The 20721-nt window shown below is 39.1% G+C and overlaps 1 protein-coding gene across 1 annotated transcript in view; it reads right to left on the bottom strand.

Moving 5' to 3' along the window:
• Positions 1-318: 318 nt before the first annotated feature.
• LOC115425967 (E3 ISG15--protein ligase HERC5-like) overlaps positions 319-20721 on the bottom strand; it is a 180567-nt gene continuing 160164 nt past the window's right edge. The window contains exons 2-5 of the mRNA XM_030143860.1: positions 10040-10077; positions 4322-4442; positions 1664-1776; positions 319-399 (exon numbers count right to left, since the gene is read on the bottom strand). Coding sequence (XP_029999720.1) covers positions 343-399; positions 1664-1776; positions 4322-4442; positions 10040-10077 — 329 coding nt within the window. The 3' untranslated portion in view covers positions 319-342. The remainder of the gene's footprint in view (positions 400-1663; positions 1777-4321; positions 4443-10039; positions 10078-20721) is intronic.

Genomic DNA, 20721 nt, shown 5'->3' with positions numbered 1-20721 from the left:
ATCCACAAAACAATTACCAGAGACTGAGCTCATCACTGACTAAGCAAAAGTCATCCAGCGTGTAAAACACACAATATAATTAGCACACATCAAGCTGCTGGGTCCTACTGTGCATTAATGATGCTTTCCTCTGAAGTGAATTATGGTTTGATGAGTGAGAAAGTGAGTGAGGAGGGGCTTTGAGGAGGAGCAACACATTTGGATAAGGGGAAGACTAACCGTCAACAGAATGGAAAGGAGAGACGAATACAATTCACAACCTGAATATTATATTCAGTTACTTCTCCTTAAATCTCTAAACAACAGTGCAATCATATAAGAACACACAGAAATGGATGATAATTACTTACCTGTGGTTATTGCCATTATATGCCAGGTACCGCAGGCCACATCACACACCTGCAACATGAGAACAGTTCAACAGTGTTTCATATAACAAGCACTTTTAAAGTACGTATGTAGGTGATATCAACTAATATCTTTTTTTTTCTTCTCCAAAGTTTTTTAATTGAATTTTTATATTGTAACAATCATAACTGTACAATTGAATGTACATAAAATATAACAACATACTTATGTGCCCCCACTCTAACAGTCCCAACTCTGATACACCTCATACTAAAAAAATAAAACACAAAAAAAAATACATACAAAAATATATAAACACATATCCAAAATTAATACATAAAATTAATAAAGATTATATATATATATATATATATATATATATATATATACATACATATACACATGTCCTTAGTTACTATGAGAAATTGTTTGTGTCCATCTTTTTAATATATAAGACAGGTTGCCACATTGCATAGAATTTGGCTGCATTTCCTCTTGTGGTATATCTTATTTTCTCTAATATCAGATAGTTCATAAGGTCTTTAATCCAAAGGTTGAGTGTCGGTGGATTTCTGTCTTTCGATTTAAGCAGAATGAGCCGATGAGCTATTAAAGTTGTGAAGGCAACGATGGTCTTAAAATTCTTGTTGAGGTGTGTATTCTGTGGAATTGCTCCAAATATTGTAGATGACATTCTTTGGGGTTTCAAAGATCTCTGAAAGATATCGACTAATATCTTGTCCTTAAACTGCCTGAGAAAAATAACAGTATGATGGATAAAATGTAATTCAGCAAGAAAAAGTAATAAAAGAATTACTCTAGATTGTAAATTCACAGGAGGACAGATCCTGCTTGATTTAATGGAGGAGAAAATGACAGTTTTCTTATGAATCTATGATGGGTTGTAATTTTTGTTTATGCCCATACAAGACAAAGACAGTACTAAAGATTCACTTGACTTTCAGAAATGACAATTCTGCAAGAAACTCGCAAGTTGATGTCTTTAATGAAATGTTGAACCCCTGATCAGACCCCAATCTGTAATGTTTCCATTAGCTGTGAAGGGTAGTACACCTGCAGTGACATCATTGATCGGGTTATGGTCAGAAGTGCTAAATGAAATAAAAGTAGTGCAGAATCAGCTTTAATCTTTATGCTATGCAGAGTGGACTTGCCTTTAACTATTTATGTATATTGCACTATAACTTAGATACTTAAAAAAAAAGAGAAAAAAAAAAAAAAAACTGGGTCTTTCATCTTCTTGAGACCCGGGTAGCCTGGAAACCTAAATTGTGTTAGTCTTTCTCATACACACCTTTCTACTTGCCAGTGGAACAGACTGGGGGGTCCAGAGCCTTTTGAGGCCTGGATGATCACTGACCCAAGACACGCAAGGGATTTGACCCCAAAGCAGCAGCTCTCCACCTGCTGAAAATGTGAAAGAAAGGACCCACTGTTGAGACAGACACTTCAGAAATCTCGTGTCACCTTGGCACATATATTATGTCTCAAAACTTTTATATGTACCATGAAAAGTGATTTAAAGTTATATGTCTGGATATTATGTAGGTTGCCCTTCACTTCTGTTTCTGCCTCTCTGAAATGTACAAAAACTAGGTTGCGATCCTGGTTTCTGATTCTATTTACATGAGACACTTAAAACAACAGGCACATTTTGCGGTCATGCTGGAATAACAGACCTAAGTGCCAGAAGTGGTTCTTTTCATTCAGTGGCCCCAGGGCCTGGATGAAACCAGACCCCAGTGTACCTCAGATTAACTTGCTTCTGAACCTTACAACTCTGATTTCCCCCGAATTCAAAAAGAAAACCCTGACCCCAATTAGAAACAGTTAGAGGGAACTGTGAATTACATCCTGTCAGCGTGGTTTAGTTTAGAACTGTGAGTTGATGTACTGCACTGTATTGAAATTGTAACCCTAACATTCCACATAAACACCCCCCACCCACCCGACATTCTCAGTTAGCACCCACCGTCACACACACACTTCATGTGCTCTCATACAGCAAAAAACTCAAGCATCCACTCACTCATGCTACCTCAGTCTACGTATTTAAACCTGCCACTAATAAATTTATATTTACTGCCTGCATTGAGGACTTTTAAATTATGGCGTACAATAAACCTGGCACACACATCTCAAAAGCTCTTTCAGGGGATGTTAAAGCAATATAGTAAGCAATTTTCCAAAGTGGATTACAAATTTCACATCCAGGTTTTATTGCACATTACGATAACTTAACCACATCTAAATGTTCTGCATAAATGGGAAATATGTGCTGCTTAATATGCTATTTTTCATTTTTTAAGAAGCGCTTTGCAAACCCTGCCAAGCGAAGGAGCATGCTGGTTTATGTGGTGGGGGAGTCAATAATCTTTATGAGGTGGATTTTAATTACAAGGAGATAACTGAGTATCCTCCTCACGGCAAGCCTCCATCAATCTCTATTCTGCATCAAGCTGCACATAGCCCTGCCGCGCATGCATACACACACACACAAACACGTAGATGCAGATAACCTTTCAGACATGATTGATCAATCAATCAGTAATGTATTATTTTCATCTCAGCGAAGCAAACCTTATAAAAGCATATAAAGCAGGCGTTGCTAGCTGCTGATTTACATCACACACATACATGTTCGGTGTACTACACACACTTCCCAATGCACGCATGTACACAGCAACACGGACTGACAGACTGAGACACGCACATGCACACTCGTGTACACAGACGCTGGCAGGGTAATCCAGCTAAAAAAGGTTAAGGCTGATGTTTTCCCAAAGAACGACGGTCTGCGAAAGGTCAGATCAATCATGTGCTAAGCATGCCTCGTAAGCAATCCATAAAGAGCTTGTTTTAAATAATAACATTTTATAGATCACCTAAAGACATAACTGTACCTCTGGCAGGTAAGGCTCCATTTTCCAAACAGTCTTCAATGTGCTATGAATTCAAATGGGACCAAACTTAATATGTTGACTGCAGTTCATTTAATGAAGCGGTGGCATTTCCAGTGAAACCACACACAGTTCCAGCAGACGTCTCTGTTCAACAATAGGCAATTCTTTTAACAGAATATTGCGCTACAACAGTAGCCTATAAATGTGCCCTAGTCCTGAAACAAGCACAATGACTTTTCTCTTTAAGTAGCTGATGTTACATTTGTAGTTTTACCACTTTAATTCCATCTGTCTGGCAGAGGGCAGGCAGCAATTGAGGGAGAAGTAGCTGTCTGACACTTTGTAATGGTGAAAATATATTAGGGGTAGCGTTGTGAGCAAAAGGGAGATGAATCAGGTTGCTGAAAATCATACAAGTTATAGGAATAAAGAGAGGGCAGAGTAAAAAGCGACTACCTGAGACTATCTGTTTGTAAAATCTAATCAAAAGAAGCAAAGAGGCATTTCACAGTGCAGGAAAGACAGCCCAACTAACAGAATAACCGACATAAAAGATACTGCGACTTCTTATCTCTTAGCCCTAATAATATCAAAGTAGCTAGAGGGATAGTTTTAGCAGGGTAGTTTAGGGGATAGCTGGTTGAACAACAAATCAATTCATTATGGACGTAATCTCAAACTTTACACTAAATCTGTGTGTAGTATTGCACAGTTTAGTTTGGGTTAAGAGATACGGAGATATAATGAGGTTGAATTTGTGCTCCGAGTGATGTCATTTGAGGACACTGAATCCTTGTTGTGTTAATTAAAACTCAATGAAATGATGTAGATGAAAAATTAGCATGGCTCAAAGCCACAGTGAGGGATACTGCTGGGAAAATGAGGTTTTTAAGTTGGTTAGTTGTTTTATACTGTGTGTTGTGTTGAGTGAATACAGCTTAGGAATATTCTCATTTTAATATCACGTCAGCTGTCTGTAGTGACAACAAGCTGTTTGAAGGTTCGAGTTAAACTGTGTTATTTTTCTGTACCATAGCAGGTTGGCTCACCTGTCACAGCTGCACTGTAGCTGTCTCCTGCTTGTAGATGTGTGACCTCGACGAGTTGAGAATAACTAAGGAGACATGGAGTAGAGACATGAACTGTTTTCTCTCCAAGTCCAAGCTGTCCCTGTGAGTATAATCACATGAAAATGAAATTACCATTGATACTCATGAATTTATTGTTTGCAGACAGAATAATTAAATAGAGATAGTGATTCAAAGCATATCTACTGTTCATCTGCCATTCATGTTCCTCTAAATGGCTGCTTATTTTGTTAAACAGGACTTGATGATAACCTCCGGAGTGTCATAATGTAAGTGCACATTTATGAGATCTTGTATGATCATGTATAAGACAGGAGTTCGCTTCTGGTTGAAGTGATTGTCACAGAGTTAGAAATACATTTGCCATCGAGTACAACTGCCTGGCAATGTAATCCTCCATTAGTGTAAAGTCTATTCAAACACAAAAGCTTAGTAACAATAGCATCTAATGTACTGCAATACAATGCATTGTTCTCAATTTCTTTGTGTTTCAAGTAGTAAGGGAGTTCAATTTGACTTCTCTCAGGTGCCCTGGTCTTTGCTACATGCCTGCAGAGATAAAGGGTTTTCTGCACTGCGCTCATGTGCACATCGGCATGCCCTGGCATATGTTTAAAAGTGAGCACAATATGCGTTGGTTTAGATTTGAGTGTGTGTGAATGCAATGCACTAATCTGGGTCTTTAATTGCTTATTCATATGAGTGCTACTGTGAGGATTTGTAGATGTGTGGCAACATATGTTCCTGCTGTGAGTGTGTGTGTCTGTGTATTTATAGGTGTGAGTGTATGTGCTCCCTTCTCTGTGTGTCTAAGTTTAAGAGCATTTATGTACAGTAGGTGAACAGATGTGTCCATACCTGAGCTTGTGCATGTGCTTGTGTATTTGGACGTGTTTGTACTTGTATATGTGTATTTTTGTGTGTCTGAGTGAATGAGCGCTGTCAGGTGCTGCTCCATGCTGTGCCAGCTGCATCTGGAGCCATCTGTGTTGGGGCTCAGTGGGAGGGGAGCGGATGACTTTAATGTACTTGAACTCCAGACAGACCTTTACCAGACAGTCGTCAGTATGAAACCAAGACAACTGGGCCCAGCCAAGCTGAACCGGCTGATCAGGATGGTGAGCAGGAGACAGACGCTTTGGTTACACTGTAACCCCCGGTCAGACTCACTAGGGAACCTCTGACAGTCAATTACACACAAACACATGAATCTTTGTTTCTATGATAAAATGATTTTATATGTATTCTACAAACTGCATGTATGTTTATGCACAACCTAACACAGTGTACAAACTCCAAAGTTACATTACTTGAACACCAGACTTAGCTTTAACAATTTCCAGATGTATTGCGATCAGATGACTTACAATTTGATTTCTGAGCTTTGATTACAACAGATCTTGTTGTAACCAAGATATAGTTAATAATTTGTCTACTGATCTAATCTAATAATTAATATTAATCTAATCTAATTTGCTACTCTGGTAAATAAAAAAAAATGCTATATAATTAGATTTGATGAAAAAAACAACAACCTCAAATTCTGTTAAAAAAACAAAACTAGGTTATACTTGAATCTCTTTTTATTGACATGGACCTTGAGAAAATGACCCTCTTGCCTTCAGTGAACTATGTTGGACAATTAAAAGTAAATAAACCTATTTTAAATGACAACTGCAATGAACACACAAACCCACAAAACTTCAACAATCAACACACTGGCGACCACAAAGGCAACACACACACAGGCCTAGTAATAATCTTGCAGCAACAATATGATTAGTGAAGCACAAAATCAATTAATGCAGCAGTAGAATCAATAGGTGTCTCTCAGCATATATGTCCTGCAGTTAATTAATAAACAAAAAGGACATTAAGCAGCAGAGCATTAGACTGTGGCAATGACTGTCATCAGTCACAATGTGTGTACTGATAGCATCAGCAGAAGGTGAAAGGGAGAACATAAGAAAGATATAAATGTGAGCATGGTAAAATACCAAACACACCCACAGGCTAAATTTGTGTACACTGTGTACACATGCATTTGAAAGCATTTGGATGCATAGACACACACTGATGAGCACAACAATAGACCCCCTTTTTTCTCTCTTTTTTCCACATCTCTTTCATGCACGGGAATAATACACACAGAAGACCTTTAGGAGTATGATATCAATAATGCTTGTTTTATTCCACTACAGCAGGCCAGGCCATATTAGCATCAATTTGGAACTGGCCCAAGGTTCGATGAAGCCTGAACTGAATTGGAACAAGGCCCGGGGTTTCCAACACCAGCACCAGACCGGCTCCTTTATTATTTAAAATGTCCATTGAATCACCCAAATCATTATGTTACAGACAGGATTGCAATTGACAGGTTGAATAGCCACACTGATCTGAAGCCACACCTTGGACATACTGTAGTGCACATAAACACATGCTGTAAAGAGCTAGTTAAGTTTTATGGAGAGAAATACATTTATTCTCTCTTATTGTAAAAGGAACAATCCTGGAAACAAAAAAAGAGGCATTTGTAACCAAAAATGTCGAAATTTTTTTTACCATACCCACTTAATCCTTAAAGACTAGAAGTACTATTGTGGCGGCCAAATTATCGTTTTTTTCTTTACGAAATGATTTATCATTCATTATTTTGTCCTCTGTATTTTTCAGAGAGGAGCAGGTATTTTCCTATGTATGATTTAACAGCACTGTAGATGTTCATAAAAGTGTAAATTCAGAGGTGGTTTTATCAGAACAGAGAAAACTGAAGAAAATCTGACTTTTTCAACAAAATATATCATTAAGTGAACATAAAAACAAGCGTCTACCACCACTGTCATTTGTCAAACGACATGGGTTTAACTGGTGAATCAATGTTGCAGAAAATGACAGTGTTTCCATATTCACTATGAAGCCGCTGAATATCCAAACAGATCACATCTGATGACGATGAAAAGCTGAGAAACTGTATTAAACCACATTCATTTAAATGTATTTGTCGTTATCATTAGTGGTGTATTATTTTAGAATTAGTGGTTCAAGAGTTATTTATTATTTTACTTCAGTAGATGCTTTTGGTCACTGGTGGCTGTTCTTTGAGGGTTAACCTTGTGGCTCATTTTAGTGTGTGTGCATTACTGATGGTGTGTGTGTGTTTTCACATATACATCTGAATGACAATCACTTATCATAACACAATCACAGTAATAAAAGCAGATTCTCAATGAGCTTGGCTTGCTGCACTGTCATGACAGTGACTTTTACCCACCATATTAAATGAATTCTTCATACTTTTAATAGTTTTACATTTCATTGTTGATACAGACACATTATACTGTGTTTTGAAGCTCATCCCAGCATTACTATACCTTTCACTGCTGCCTACCTCATTATTCAGACTGCTTTGAACTTACATTAGAGGACTAATGGATGTTAGGTCAATTTAATGTCTCTGGTTAGTTGAACTCCCTGACATGACTTTAGCGGACAGTTGACCCTGATGTCACGCAGCTGACATTAAGAATCCAGACATGACTCCAGACTGAGCATGTATTTATCTGTGCTGTGTTTACAGCTTCAGTTAGACTAGCTTACTAGTTAATTCAATAACCCATAATGATAGTGATTAACTATGATTATACTGTAGATGTGATCATTTTAATGTGATTTACTTGAAAGAGTAAGTGTTTGCTAACTTTACAAAACTTTTGATGTTCCAGTTTGGTGTTGTTTTGCTTCTTTTACACGCATTATGTTATTACCATACTGATTCTGGCTGTAGCATTCGCACTCTGACATCATTCAAATTCCTTCTCACCTCAATCATGTGATACAGCGCAGGCCGTCCGTCTTTTTGTCTCAATAGGAGGAAAACAATGAGATTTCTATCTGTAATACTATTACCAGGCGTAATAGGGTTAGAGCTGCCTGGGTTTACCTTGGTAAGACAGCGGAGAACTTTATTAGGTTTAAGACCTTTTGCTTTTCTTCGTTTCTGCTGCTACTGATACATAAGAGCCCGTAAGCCCTAGAGAGGGAAAGGTATCAGCGAAGTTAAAAAAAAAAAAGTTCAAGATGCCCCCTCTTCTCACTTCTATTCTAGCGACAAACAAAGTGTTATCTTTCAAGAGAGGAACCTTTGTTATTTTCTTACATGTTGACGGGAGTGGTTTCAGTGTGGCACCGTGCAGCTGATTACAGGGGGAGTCTTAATCAGGTGGTGCAGTCTGCTTGGGGCCCCAGGGGCCGAGAGTGTGCTACATCCTGTCAGACTGCACAGAGAAACAATCAATCATCAGAACGGCTCCAAGACAGAGGAGAGAGAGAGGGCAGGAAGATAGGAGCGATGGAGGAAGAGCAAGAAAAAACTGGTGTGAAAGAGAGGCAGCGATGGAGAAGGATCCCAGGTAGAAAGAGAGAGAAGGAGGGAAGATGATATAGGAGAAGGGAAAAGAAAGAGCAGCAGATGAAGGCAGGGAAAGAGACAGTGCCCTTGCTCTGAAACTAACAAAGACATACAGTATATAGATGTGAGGATGGTAGACTACAAGCAACAGTGCAATGTAACGCTGCTGTGTTGAAGCCAAGGGGATGTCAAACCTCATAATAAGTGATGTCTAACATTTTCATTGCTCCCCCTGTCTCTTTAACCTTCCCCTACATGTTTGTTTCACTGTCCTGGCAAAGCGTCATCGTCCCTGTCACGTTGTAAAAGTGATCACATTTTGGCTGCAGTTTCAAACGACCTCACAGATAAACACCAAAGCCAGGAGGAAAAAGAATCACAGAGTGAGGGGAACAGAGGGATTGAGGTGGGCCTAGGTTTTACACTCTCTGGGCTCTGTCTGAGGGCTGTGTAATGATGCGGCTCTTTAAAGAACGCCTTAAATGAAAGGCCAGAACAATCCTCAGTGACAGGTGGGATTTCTTATCTTACAGAAGAGGAGAGACACAGGGCCAACACACACATGCACACATACTTTTTGCTATATACACATTCAAAGGGGGCAAACGCAGCTACAGTAGATTCCACAAAGAGGATTTCCTGCTCTGTCCATGTGAAGCAGGGGAGTCGAAATGGACAAACAGCAGATCCCATAAAAATGATTTATAGAATTTAAAAAGATGTGTGTTCTTGGCACACCATGAAGGATATTAAGTGCTCAAAGGGAGGGCTCGGACACAGATCACCCCTTCAGACCCCTTTCATCCTCAGTATGGAAAAATAAAAAGACAGTCACAAAATGGTTAAACATTGGAGGACCTTTTTTGATTTTGTGCAAATAGGTGTGTGAGCGATGAAAAAAATGCATAAATGAAAATATCCTGTAATTCTGTGGTTTTTCAGGGTGTATCTGTACAGTACCTAAGTATACTTGACCCCCTAAAGTCCAGATAGTTGTGATTGGTGCATAATATACTTCATTCTACTGTGCCCTGGTTTGTTTGAAGAGGAGGTTTGGGACTGGAGTATTTCACAAAGTATGACATAACTTGGGCTCAGAACATTAAGCACAGTGTGAGCACAGGGCAGTGGGAGAGTGTGTGTGTGTGTGTGTGTGGGGGGGGAGTGGGGGTTGTACTTGGGTAGAGCAAAATGGCATTTGTGTCTAGTGCGAGTATACCCTAAGTCTGCTTCTACTGGCAGGGCCAAAAGTAGAAAAATGTTTGGCTCACCTCTTGCCCCATCCCCCAGGAGAAGACATTCCCACCATCTGTAAAAAGAACGAGAGCAACGGGGGGGGGGGGGGGCAGAGAGAGAACACATAGTGAACCAACGGTCCGCAAACAATTCAAAAGACGCATCAAACAGAAGCCTTAGGTTAAAATAGAAAAGAAAAAAAAAGCAAAGGCAGAAAAGGGAAATGCACAGCTGACAAAAGTGGCTCAAGCATCATACATCAAGCACTTGTTACCTCTCCCGGTGCTTGTGATTGCACATGACTGCAAACAAGTCAGTGATAAAAATCTGAAGAAAGATGAGACCGATCGGGCTGGCTTTAAAGATCATCAATCACAGCCCTGTAAGCTCAGATATTATTAGTTCAAGTAAAGCTGCACTCTTCCATTTTATGGACATCATAAAAGACTTTGGGGGGTGGAGGTGGAGTGGAGGAGATCCCCTAGTGTTTTAACTAGGACTGGGATGGATGTGTTTGCAAAAGCAGACCGGATGGATGGACAGCTCTAATGCAGTAATGCTAACTGAATCACTCACACTGCACCGAGCTCCCCAGGGGAAAGAATGTGGGATAGGAGTGTAAGGCCCCACTTACAATATTTTAGAGTAAGTAAAAGTGTACAGTGAAAAGGCCTTTGCATGTTTGTGTGGTGTGAGATGTGTGTTGTTGTTATTTGACCATGACTGTGAGGACGTTTTGGTGTTATGAGGATATTTTGGTCTGCTCTCAGAACTTTAAATAACTGAAGGCTGTGGTTAGAATTAGGTTAGGCGTTTAGTTATGATGGTTAAGGATAGTAATGGGGGCTAGAGAGCACATTATGTCACTTTTGTCCTCACAAAGATAGTGAAACATGGCCTGCAGTAGCACGTAGATCCATTTGGACTCTGTAATACAACACAATAAAAGCAAAATGTTGTCAAATGTACATTTAAGCAGTGTGTACAGAAACTGATGTGATTATGAATATCCATGGACATGTGTGTAACCCATAGTAAGGCAGGTTGGCAGTTTGTTAAAATATGCATGTGGTCTTGTCTAAATGTGTTTCCACACCAAGTATGAATTAATGTGAAAGATATAGCTATTTGCCTGAGGCAAAATTTTGTACAATTAAAATAAACTTTAGAGTTGTTTTATTTCTGAGAATATGACTAGTGAAATGTGTATTCAATAAATGACACAATGAGACTAAGAATGTCAGAGCACTTGGAACTGAAAGATACCAAACACTACTGGAAAACAAGTGAAAAAATAGGAGAGCCCATGATAAATATTGCTAATCGCCCTCCTGTCCAGGTTTTTTTTTTTACATATCCACGCCCTCTAATCATGTCAGTAACACCTTAGCAGCATTAAAAACCTGCAGCAGAAGTGCACATGTGCATTAGCACTAACAATAAACAAAACAATTAATACAATCATTTGTAAATAAACAGATAATGAATACAAACAATATTTGACCTGAAAAACATTTAATATTAATGAACACTTGCTTTGTTGTATTTGTGCTACCTCTCAGATTTAAAATTTTTTATGTGCATCATTTCTACGAATGCACGTAAACATCCCTTGCGTTTACTGATTTTACTGTAATGCCTTTAACACCTGCTGATCAGAGATTTGTCAAACTGACCTGGATCGACTTGTCTGAAATAAAAAAAAATCAGTTTTCTGCTCATACATTTTCAACACAATATTGTAATTGGTTTAAATAATCAAAAGAACAAGGAAACATACACTTTCCTGCCTATAATCAGCAAGTGTACAAACACTTTAAACTCTAAAATATTTGTTTATCCATATGACTGCTGCCTGGGCAGTCTCTCTGTTCTCTATTTCATCTACTTTGCACAACTTTACTTTCTTTCTCCCTTTTCTTTCTCTCTGTGCCTGCCAGTGAGGACATAAAGGCTAGTGTGAAGTCCATCACTGCCTGCTGAATAGCAGCTCTTTGTGCCTTAGAACTTAATTCATAGACTGAAAGGACCCCAACCCTGCCATAGCACCTCTGTGTGCTGCCTGATTTAAAAGAGCTTGCATGTCCACTGAAGATATGCTTACAACTCCTCAGTCACATTAAGACTATGGGGTTTGGTCCAGTTCTGAGGTTTGGAATAACAGATGTCTGCATGCATCATCTCTTTAGCATTTATATGTATCCAACACAAAGCAATAGGGTTTCACAACCAACCCACAACACCAATGCCTCTGGGACGTTGTCCTTTAAAAAACTATTTATGTGATCATTTTGAGTAACATAACTTTTAATTTGTTCCAGTTCTGCTCTTTTAAAATAGGATGGATGTAGCGGGCATCAATAACCCACCATGTTTTCCTCCTGTCTTTCTCCCTCTTCTCTCAGAGGCCTTAGCTGGGCTTGTTAGGCTTGACACTGGCACCTTAGTGAACAAAAGGACTGCACGGCTTAGGGCTGCCCTGGAATGTCAGCGGGTTCACATTTCACATGCAGATGCGTGACCCCAGAGCCCTTTAGTGGGAAGGTGCGCTTTAACCTCACAGAGAAGCAGGAGGAGGGAAAAGGGGAGTAAGGGGCACCTTAAGGGGAATCTAGGGGAGGGGGAGGGGTAAAAATGTCTGAGTTTGCACTGCTTGCATCTGCTCTTACAATGCCATACGTCTCTCTCAGTATCTATCTTTTCTCGCTCCTGCTTGCTCCCTCAAAACATTTCAGCACGCTGTTAAACTCCACTGATATACCTTATAGGATATAATAATTGTCGATATTCTGAAAACTTGTCAGAGCTGTCTTCTTCATGTGTGATATGTGTTGCGCCCCCTCTCTTCCCTCTACTTCCAAACACATAAAAGCATTAACTTTTAAAGTGCATACTTAAGATTTGTCCCCAAATAATTGAAAAAGCACAATGGGAGGGGTTATGTAAGACAAAAGTACTGTGAGCACTGCAAAAGAAACCAAAGCGACTGTCATCTGCTCTCTGTAGGCCCAGCCAAGCACAGTTTCAACTCAAGGGTTTCGTACTTCTATAACTTCTTCGCCTTCCCTTGCTGCTTTTCCTATCCTAACTTTCTCTATATTCGTTTGCCTTTCCCTCTCTCCTTTACTCTCAATAGTGAAAACTTCAAAGACAACAAGTTCTTCTGTAAAAGCATGAAAACTTCAAGCACGTTTGTTTGTTTTGACCCCGAAGCCCCTTGCTATAAACCTCCAACTCTGACTTGCAAGTCTTGCAAAATACATGAGGGAGAAAGACCAAATCCACAACTGTTTTTTTCTTGCCTGCCTACAACCCTTAAACTTCCATGTGTATATATATATATATATATATATATATATATATATATATATATACACACACACACACACACAGATACATACACATACATGTATGTATATATCTCTGTATGTACACACACAAACACACATATAACATGCCATTCTTAGATTACAATTATCTTTACAAAACCAATGATAAAGAATCACGCATAATACTTTTCAAATCCATTTTGTACATTCTGGTGCGAAAACGAAAACGAAAAAAAAAAAAAAAAAAATCAATACCACATATGCGTGCACACACGCTGAACAAATGAACACATTTAACATTTATGCTTCTACACTGACTCATCTAGCCCGGCCTCTGAGGTGTCTGAGTTGTGGGCCTCATCTGTCAGCAGTTTGTTGCCTCCAGTCAGGCCCAGATCTTTCATAATAGGGGAATGAAGGCTGAAAACCACACCACCGCTAATAGTTTATCTAACAACAATGGAGAAAAATCAAACCATACCACTTGAATTTATAGCATTCTGACCTCCTGTTCCAGAAAAATAGTGACTGAATCAGTTGAATGAGTTTAGAAGATGCCTGAGGTGCCTGATGTGAGCCGCTGTTTACATGTGATCCAAGAGTGTCTGATTACTTGAAGCATGAAATGAGTCATTATACCTTACATTTCTAACTTAGAAGCATATTCTAACTCACTGGTGTTTTAAAAGAAATGATAAAACTACTCCTTAGAATTATATTTATTATGTTGTTAAGCTGTCATCAAAACACCATCGCTATCACCCTCCTGATTAGTGCCAGACGGCTTGATTGTTTATCTATTTATTCTACACTATGCCTGGGAGCATATGTTTGTGTGTGTGACAGAGGGAGTGTGTGAGAGACAGTACTGTGTTTAGCAGTTCTGCCCACTAATAGTTGAGACATCTATAGCATCCACAGCAAGGCCAAGGGAGCAAGGGAGCAATCCATAGGCCTGCGTATCCATGGCAACTAAACAAGGAATAGGCTAGATGTCAGGCGAGCATGGCTAAATTACCCATTAGAGAAAGCAGGAAGGGGAGAGAGGGAATACTGGTCAGGGCACAAGAGGCTAATGGGGAGATAAGATGGCCAACATATAGGCTACACACACAGACACACACACACACACACTGAGAAATGTGCACAAACAGAACGATGGAAAAACAGACAAGGGATGTCACATAAAAGTGCCGACACAAATACAATCTGAAATAGGAAAATCCAATTAAATGTGTTCAGCCTCTCACAGATAAACAAATATAAGGAGCACACAAAGAGCAATGGACATTCACATACACACAAACACGTGTGTAAACATATGCTGATACGTTCATATAGAATCAGGCACATGATGCACACACAAATACAAAATCACATGGGCGAACACAAGCTTACAAAGGGCACAAAAGGAAGACAAAATGGTTTTAATAAAGACACCCTCTTGGAGAGGTTGCTCGTGAACGTGAGGGAGATGTATTTATAGGAATCCTGTGAGATCCACTCTATTCAGCTTCACATTTACGTATGGGGAGAAAGAGAGAGAGAGAGTTAGAGAGAAAGAGAGAGAGACTGCGTTATTACTTGTTTCTTTCATTCTCATGCTCTGCGCAGGGTCTATACAAATGAATAAAAAAAGAAGAGAATTACTATTTAAATATCCCAACCAGGGCAGATGTGAAGTATATTGGCCTGGTGGTTTGCTCCTCAGCATTCATGCATGCGTGCGCACACATACATGCACACCTTAGAGTGTCTCAACATGCTCACAAAAGCACCGTAAACACAACACTTACACAAAATGCAACCACATGCACAAAAACACTAACACACAACTCCTCCACACACAGAGTCAGGCAGACAGTTTCCCCCTGCCTAATGCTGCACATTCATTTGCATGCGCCATAATTAGCGTCAGGCTCACAGAGGCTGGTCCTGGGGGAGCGCTGTGATAACCGCTTCCCCTTCTATTAGGGCTCTCATTCCAAGAGTGTCAGACATTGCACATCTTCATTGTGGGGCCTGCAGCACATCAGGCTCAGTAGAAGCTCTGCTGCTGCTGTAGATACAGTACAGCTGAAGCAAACAGGAGGAAAGTACAGACAGCATGGACAACAGGGAAGGGGAAAGGTGAAGGATGCTAGATTTGGTTGGGGGAAGCTAGGGGCAATGGATGACACAATGCAGACTGAAACATGTAAAGAAAAAAGGAAATAGGTGATAAGCTTGAAAGTGAAAGTGAGGAGGAGAGACAAAGAGAGGTAGCGCATGGCAAAGGCAGTTGCACATTGTGCAGCAGACAGAAAGAGAGACAGGCTGGACAGAGGTAATGAATGCAGTTATTAAATTGTTTCAGCTGCAAAGAGGTCTATTCTTATGCCATTATAAAGGGAACAATTTATCCCCACTGATCGGCCCTGTCTCCTTTCTCCTCGCTCACTTTGATCTGCCAGCATATTGCCTTGATGTGTCCTATTCAATAGCGAATCTGGGGCAATTTTAATGCTTTTGTACCTCGCCACCGCTCCACTTCTCCCTCCCTGTTTAAAAATAGCTGTTAATTATAAGTGCAGTTTAAATGTCTCTAGTGACCCAGAAATGCAGGTTGGAGTGAGAAGAAGGGATTGAGCATCTCCAAGTTTAAAAAGAGTGAGACACGATTTCTTTCCCTCTTTATCATGCTTTCTTCAATCTCTATTTTCTCCCATCACCCCCTCCCACTTCTTTGTCTTCTCCATTCTCTTCCCTCTGATTCCACTTCTTCATTCCTTCAGTGTTCCCTCACATTTCTTTTTTCTGTTTCTCCCTTTCTCTTTCTCCTCCGTGGCGCTTCCTGGGCTCGGTGGGACTGAGCAGGGCTAGAGGATAGGGGATTCAGTTCTTTCTATCCAACACTCGAGAGAGCTGCAGTGAGACATCGGAGACCACGGCTGCGAAACCGCTTCAGTCTGCAGATTGTATGTGCGTCACACAGAGTCTTTGTATCTCTCTGCACAACTTCTTCCTCTAATGCAACCGCAGGAGTGGGATGTTGAAAGGAAAGGCATGTGAAGGTGCGCTAGGTAGCGCAGTACGAGGCAGAAGCACAGAGTATACCTGTGGGGAAGAGAAGGGGCTGTGCAGGGACCTGAGGTGTGCACCTGGGGGGTGTAGCGTTATAAATAAAGCATTAGCCTCTTGAAGGAAACTGAGATGTGAGGGCTGTCTCCGCAGCTCTCTTTACCCCACTAACTCTAACTAACAGTTAACCCGCAGGCATGTACATGTAATGCTTTCATCGTTAAGGAAGTACATGGAGTACAAAAAAAAATCACTGAGAGGTTAACTGTGGGACTCTTCTGTCTCAAACTCTGGATAATCCACTTTATATTGGGGAGGTCAATGCAAGTTATATTGGAGGTGACAGACATGACTGATTAATAAATCTATGATGATATTACAAGTAGAAAATACAGTATAATTATTAATGAGTACCACAAAACAATAATATTTAAACACCAAAATTGTGATTCTACTCATTACTATTGAACTTGAATCTTAAAATCTAAATATTATCAGCCAATGTATAACTAAAATGACCAGTGTGGTATTTTGGGTCTATTTGCAGAAAGTAAATTATTACATTACAGTTGTTACATTTTATGTGTACAATCACATAAAAATGAGTATTGCTGTGTTAAGGGAGGGTAAGGGTCTCCTCAAAATAATGGACTTCCTCTTCTTTTTTCAGTTTTAGGAAGGGTGGCATTAGGTAGGTACACTACTATTACCTACTAGTGAGTGTGGATTAGAGGTATAACTAAACCCCTAGAAGGGGCAAACACTCACTGTAATGAGGGAATACCACATATTTGGCAGCCGTCACAGGTAAGGGAAGGAGGGTATTTTGTTGGTTGCAATATGTCGCCACATGTCACTAATTATCACAGACTGAAATAAAGTACAGCGAAAAACATAACCATCTCTAAGGTTGCTGTAAACCTAATTATTTCTCTTTCCCTCCTAATTTTCTTGTGATAACATGACACATCATATTCTCAGAGCCATAGATAATGAGCAGATTACATGTTTTATTGTCAATAAAACATGTTTTAATGCCAGATTTAAGAAATTAATTGCAAACTGTGTTCCATTTTTCAGCAATAAGTTCACCCTAGAAATGCCCTTTCATATAGTATGCTCTTCTTCGGTGCATTTGGTTCTAATCTGGCAAAAGACACAAACCTTAAGAGCACAACAACTATTACCCAGTTAAGGGCAGGTTTTTGTTTTTTGTTTTTTCTAGTGTCATACTGTATTATTGAGAGTACATTAGAACTTGACTCGTGTAACAAATGAATTTGCTTAAGAATATAAATTTATATTAGGATGTTTACTGTAAAAATAACAAAATGTAGTTCCAACAATCAGAAAATGCAATTTATATTCAATTTTATTGCATAGGTAGGAAGATATGCTCAGTTTATTGTTCACACAAATCTTGGCACAAACAATGACGTGAAACTGATTAGCAACACTTTGGAGAGAATATGGCAATACTGAGGATATTATGAAAAATGCTCTAAGCCAATTAACTATTCTGCTCCCCTACTAATACGCTTATCTCATATTCTTTTCCCATTCTCAAGGTGTATGTGCCTAAACCTGTCACTATCCTTTTGCCACACAGCTGTGTATCCATTGACGAGGGTAATTCCGTATTGTGTATCAGTTTCTAATACTACCACGATAGCGTAATTAAGATTTCTTTCTGCTTGTGGGAGTTTAATTACTGTCATGACTGTACAAAACACAGCTTTAGCCAGACATAAGCTAACCATAGCACACTGTAACCTGCACTATTGACTCCAGCTAAAAATTAGCATGACCTCTGTGTGTCTCCACCAGCTGTCGAGGCAGTGATACACAGTATGTCTCCATCAGTATCAGTGGTATAGTCTGACAATGGAAATACACACATGAGATGACTGAGCAGCGTTGAAACAAGTACTTAAAGCAGGTCCACTCAGTCAAAGCAGGCAAGTGCTTGATAGATAAATGAGAAGAATGCATTGGTTTGTCTATAGGCATGCTGGTGTTGACAGAACTCATAAAACAAAGTGTAAATACTGTCCTTGGTAAGAAGAGGATGATAGTAAATAAAATGTTATGTAGTAACTGTATTAGATGCATCTTTAAATGTCATCGTTGCCTTAACAGATTATATAAGTAACCAGTCAGAGTGGATTCTTCAAGGCTGGCAGTGTAACAAAAAAAAAAAAAAAAAAAAAAAATAGATAGATAGATAGATAGATAGATAGATAGATAGATAGATAGATAGATAGATAGATAGATAGATAGATAGATAGATAGATAGATAGATAGATAGATAGATAGATAGATAGATAGATAGATAGATAGATTTTTTTTTTTTTTTAAAGGTGTAATGCAAAATTTTACACAGTAGTTGTGTTATTCTTCAGTATGTCTGAGGAAGGAAAATTACAGATTTCCTCTACTTAATGATAACAAAGTGATACAATTATTTGTCAAGTTCAATATACTAACACTCAGAGACCTGGCGCTATTTTTGTGGCTACTTTCAAATTCATTTTTCTCCACATTTAACCTTTTTTAAGTGATTTATCCACAGATGTAATAATATTATCCTCTACAATTCAGCTTAAACAAAGCAGCCATTTTTCTATATTTAGTTAAGTGACCGCATACTTGTTCATAAATGTTTAGTGTAAATTCAAAGGTTATCATATCAGAACAGTGAAAAGGGAAGAAAAGCAAAAATATAACATTAACTGAATAAAAAACAGGCATCTGTTTGTTGAACTATATGTTGTATTTGTGAATCGGTAATGTATAACATAACAGTATTTCCATATTCACTATAATGTCTCGGAATGTCCAAGTTGGTCATAAGTGATGGCGCTGAAAACCTGACAAACTATTATACCTGTTATAATAGGTTTAGTGATTCAAAAGTTATAAGTTTATTTAGATCAGTAAATCTCTTTCTTTGCTGTTCATACTTTTTATATTGGGAACATTATTCTCACATCAACAAGTAACCTGGAGATTTCATGCATACACTTAGTTTTAACAGGTTTCAATAATTCCCTCCTATATACGATATATGATATTTAAGTATCTAAAATATCGTTTGTGAGGATCAGTGGTAAATTAGTTAATAAATATAGTAGATGGCAGGTGATTGTTGAGGTCTCTGGGGGTAATAAATGACAGGTCAACCTATTCCAAGTGTAACATAATATAATGTGTGATAGTCTGTGTCTTAAACACAAAACAAACAACTATCAAATATCCCCTCATTAAGTTTCACATGGAAGTAAAATAAGGATAAAATGCACACAATACTAACACACTAATACTAACTGTACCTTGCAAAGATGCACATTAATATATAGTGAGCACTTCAATTATGAAAAATTCTAACAGCAAACAACAAACTGCTTCAATATAGTTGACATTCTTTGCTTTTTACAGCAGAACTACTTAATGAATCTTGAGGAAGTCTTCTGAGATTGCAAAAATGCATTACTTTTGACGCCAAGAAAAAGAAAAAACTATAAAAAAACAAACTGGGTAAAAAAAAAAAAAAGACAGAAAACTGAGATGAGCGAAGATGACAGTGTAGCAATGGGAATAAGAGATGTGAGTTAATGACCTTGATAAGACCAGGGACACGGAGAGCCCGAGGAGAAGACGTGGTCCGTTGCCTTGACAGCAACGTAGCAGTGCTGAAGACAAGAGAAGCGAGGAGCTTGCAGTTCTTGGCTGGTGTTACACATTAGTATTGCTGTTAGCCAGGGGGATCAAGGGTGATTGTGTGTGTGCGTGCTTAAAAAGTGAGGTACGAAGACATCCTGGTCGAGGCCTTGCATGGTGACAGAGGCTGATACAAATCTAATGAGATAAGAAACGTATGCAAATGAACCTGGCCACAGTTCACACTAATCAGCTTAACGCCCCGATAGATATCAGCTATCTGTCGCATCGTACGCACACACACACACACACACACACACACACACACACACACACACACACTTGTAGACACACAGATGTAATGCACACGATCCCAGAACTTAAAACAATCAGTGAAAGGATTTGCCATGCTATATAAAAATACACATATGCACAGAGATAGGCCCACTTTCACGTAGAACACAAGAACAACTACGAATCAGACTGGTCACACCTGTAAGAGTATGACAGTACGTATATATGCCAGCTTACACCATCACTGTGAATTTATACAACACACACATAATACATAAGCGTAGAAGAAAAGCTGTGGAGAAGGCGCTGTGGTTCTTCAGGGTCATGTCTTTGACAAGCGATGTACACTTGCTAAGGACCGGGGGGCCCCAGCA

The sequence above is a fragment of the Sphaeramia orbicularis genome, chromosome 9, assembly GCF_902148855.1.
Source record: "Sphaeramia orbicularis chromosome 9, fSphaOr1.1, whole genome shotgun sequence".
Classification (NCBI taxonomy): Eukaryota; Metazoa; Chordata; class Actinopteri; order Kurtiformes; family Apogonidae; genus Sphaeramia; species Sphaeramia orbicularis.
Note: the sequence above shows the minus strand (reverse complement) of the source record. Positions and strands in the feature narration are given on the sequence as shown.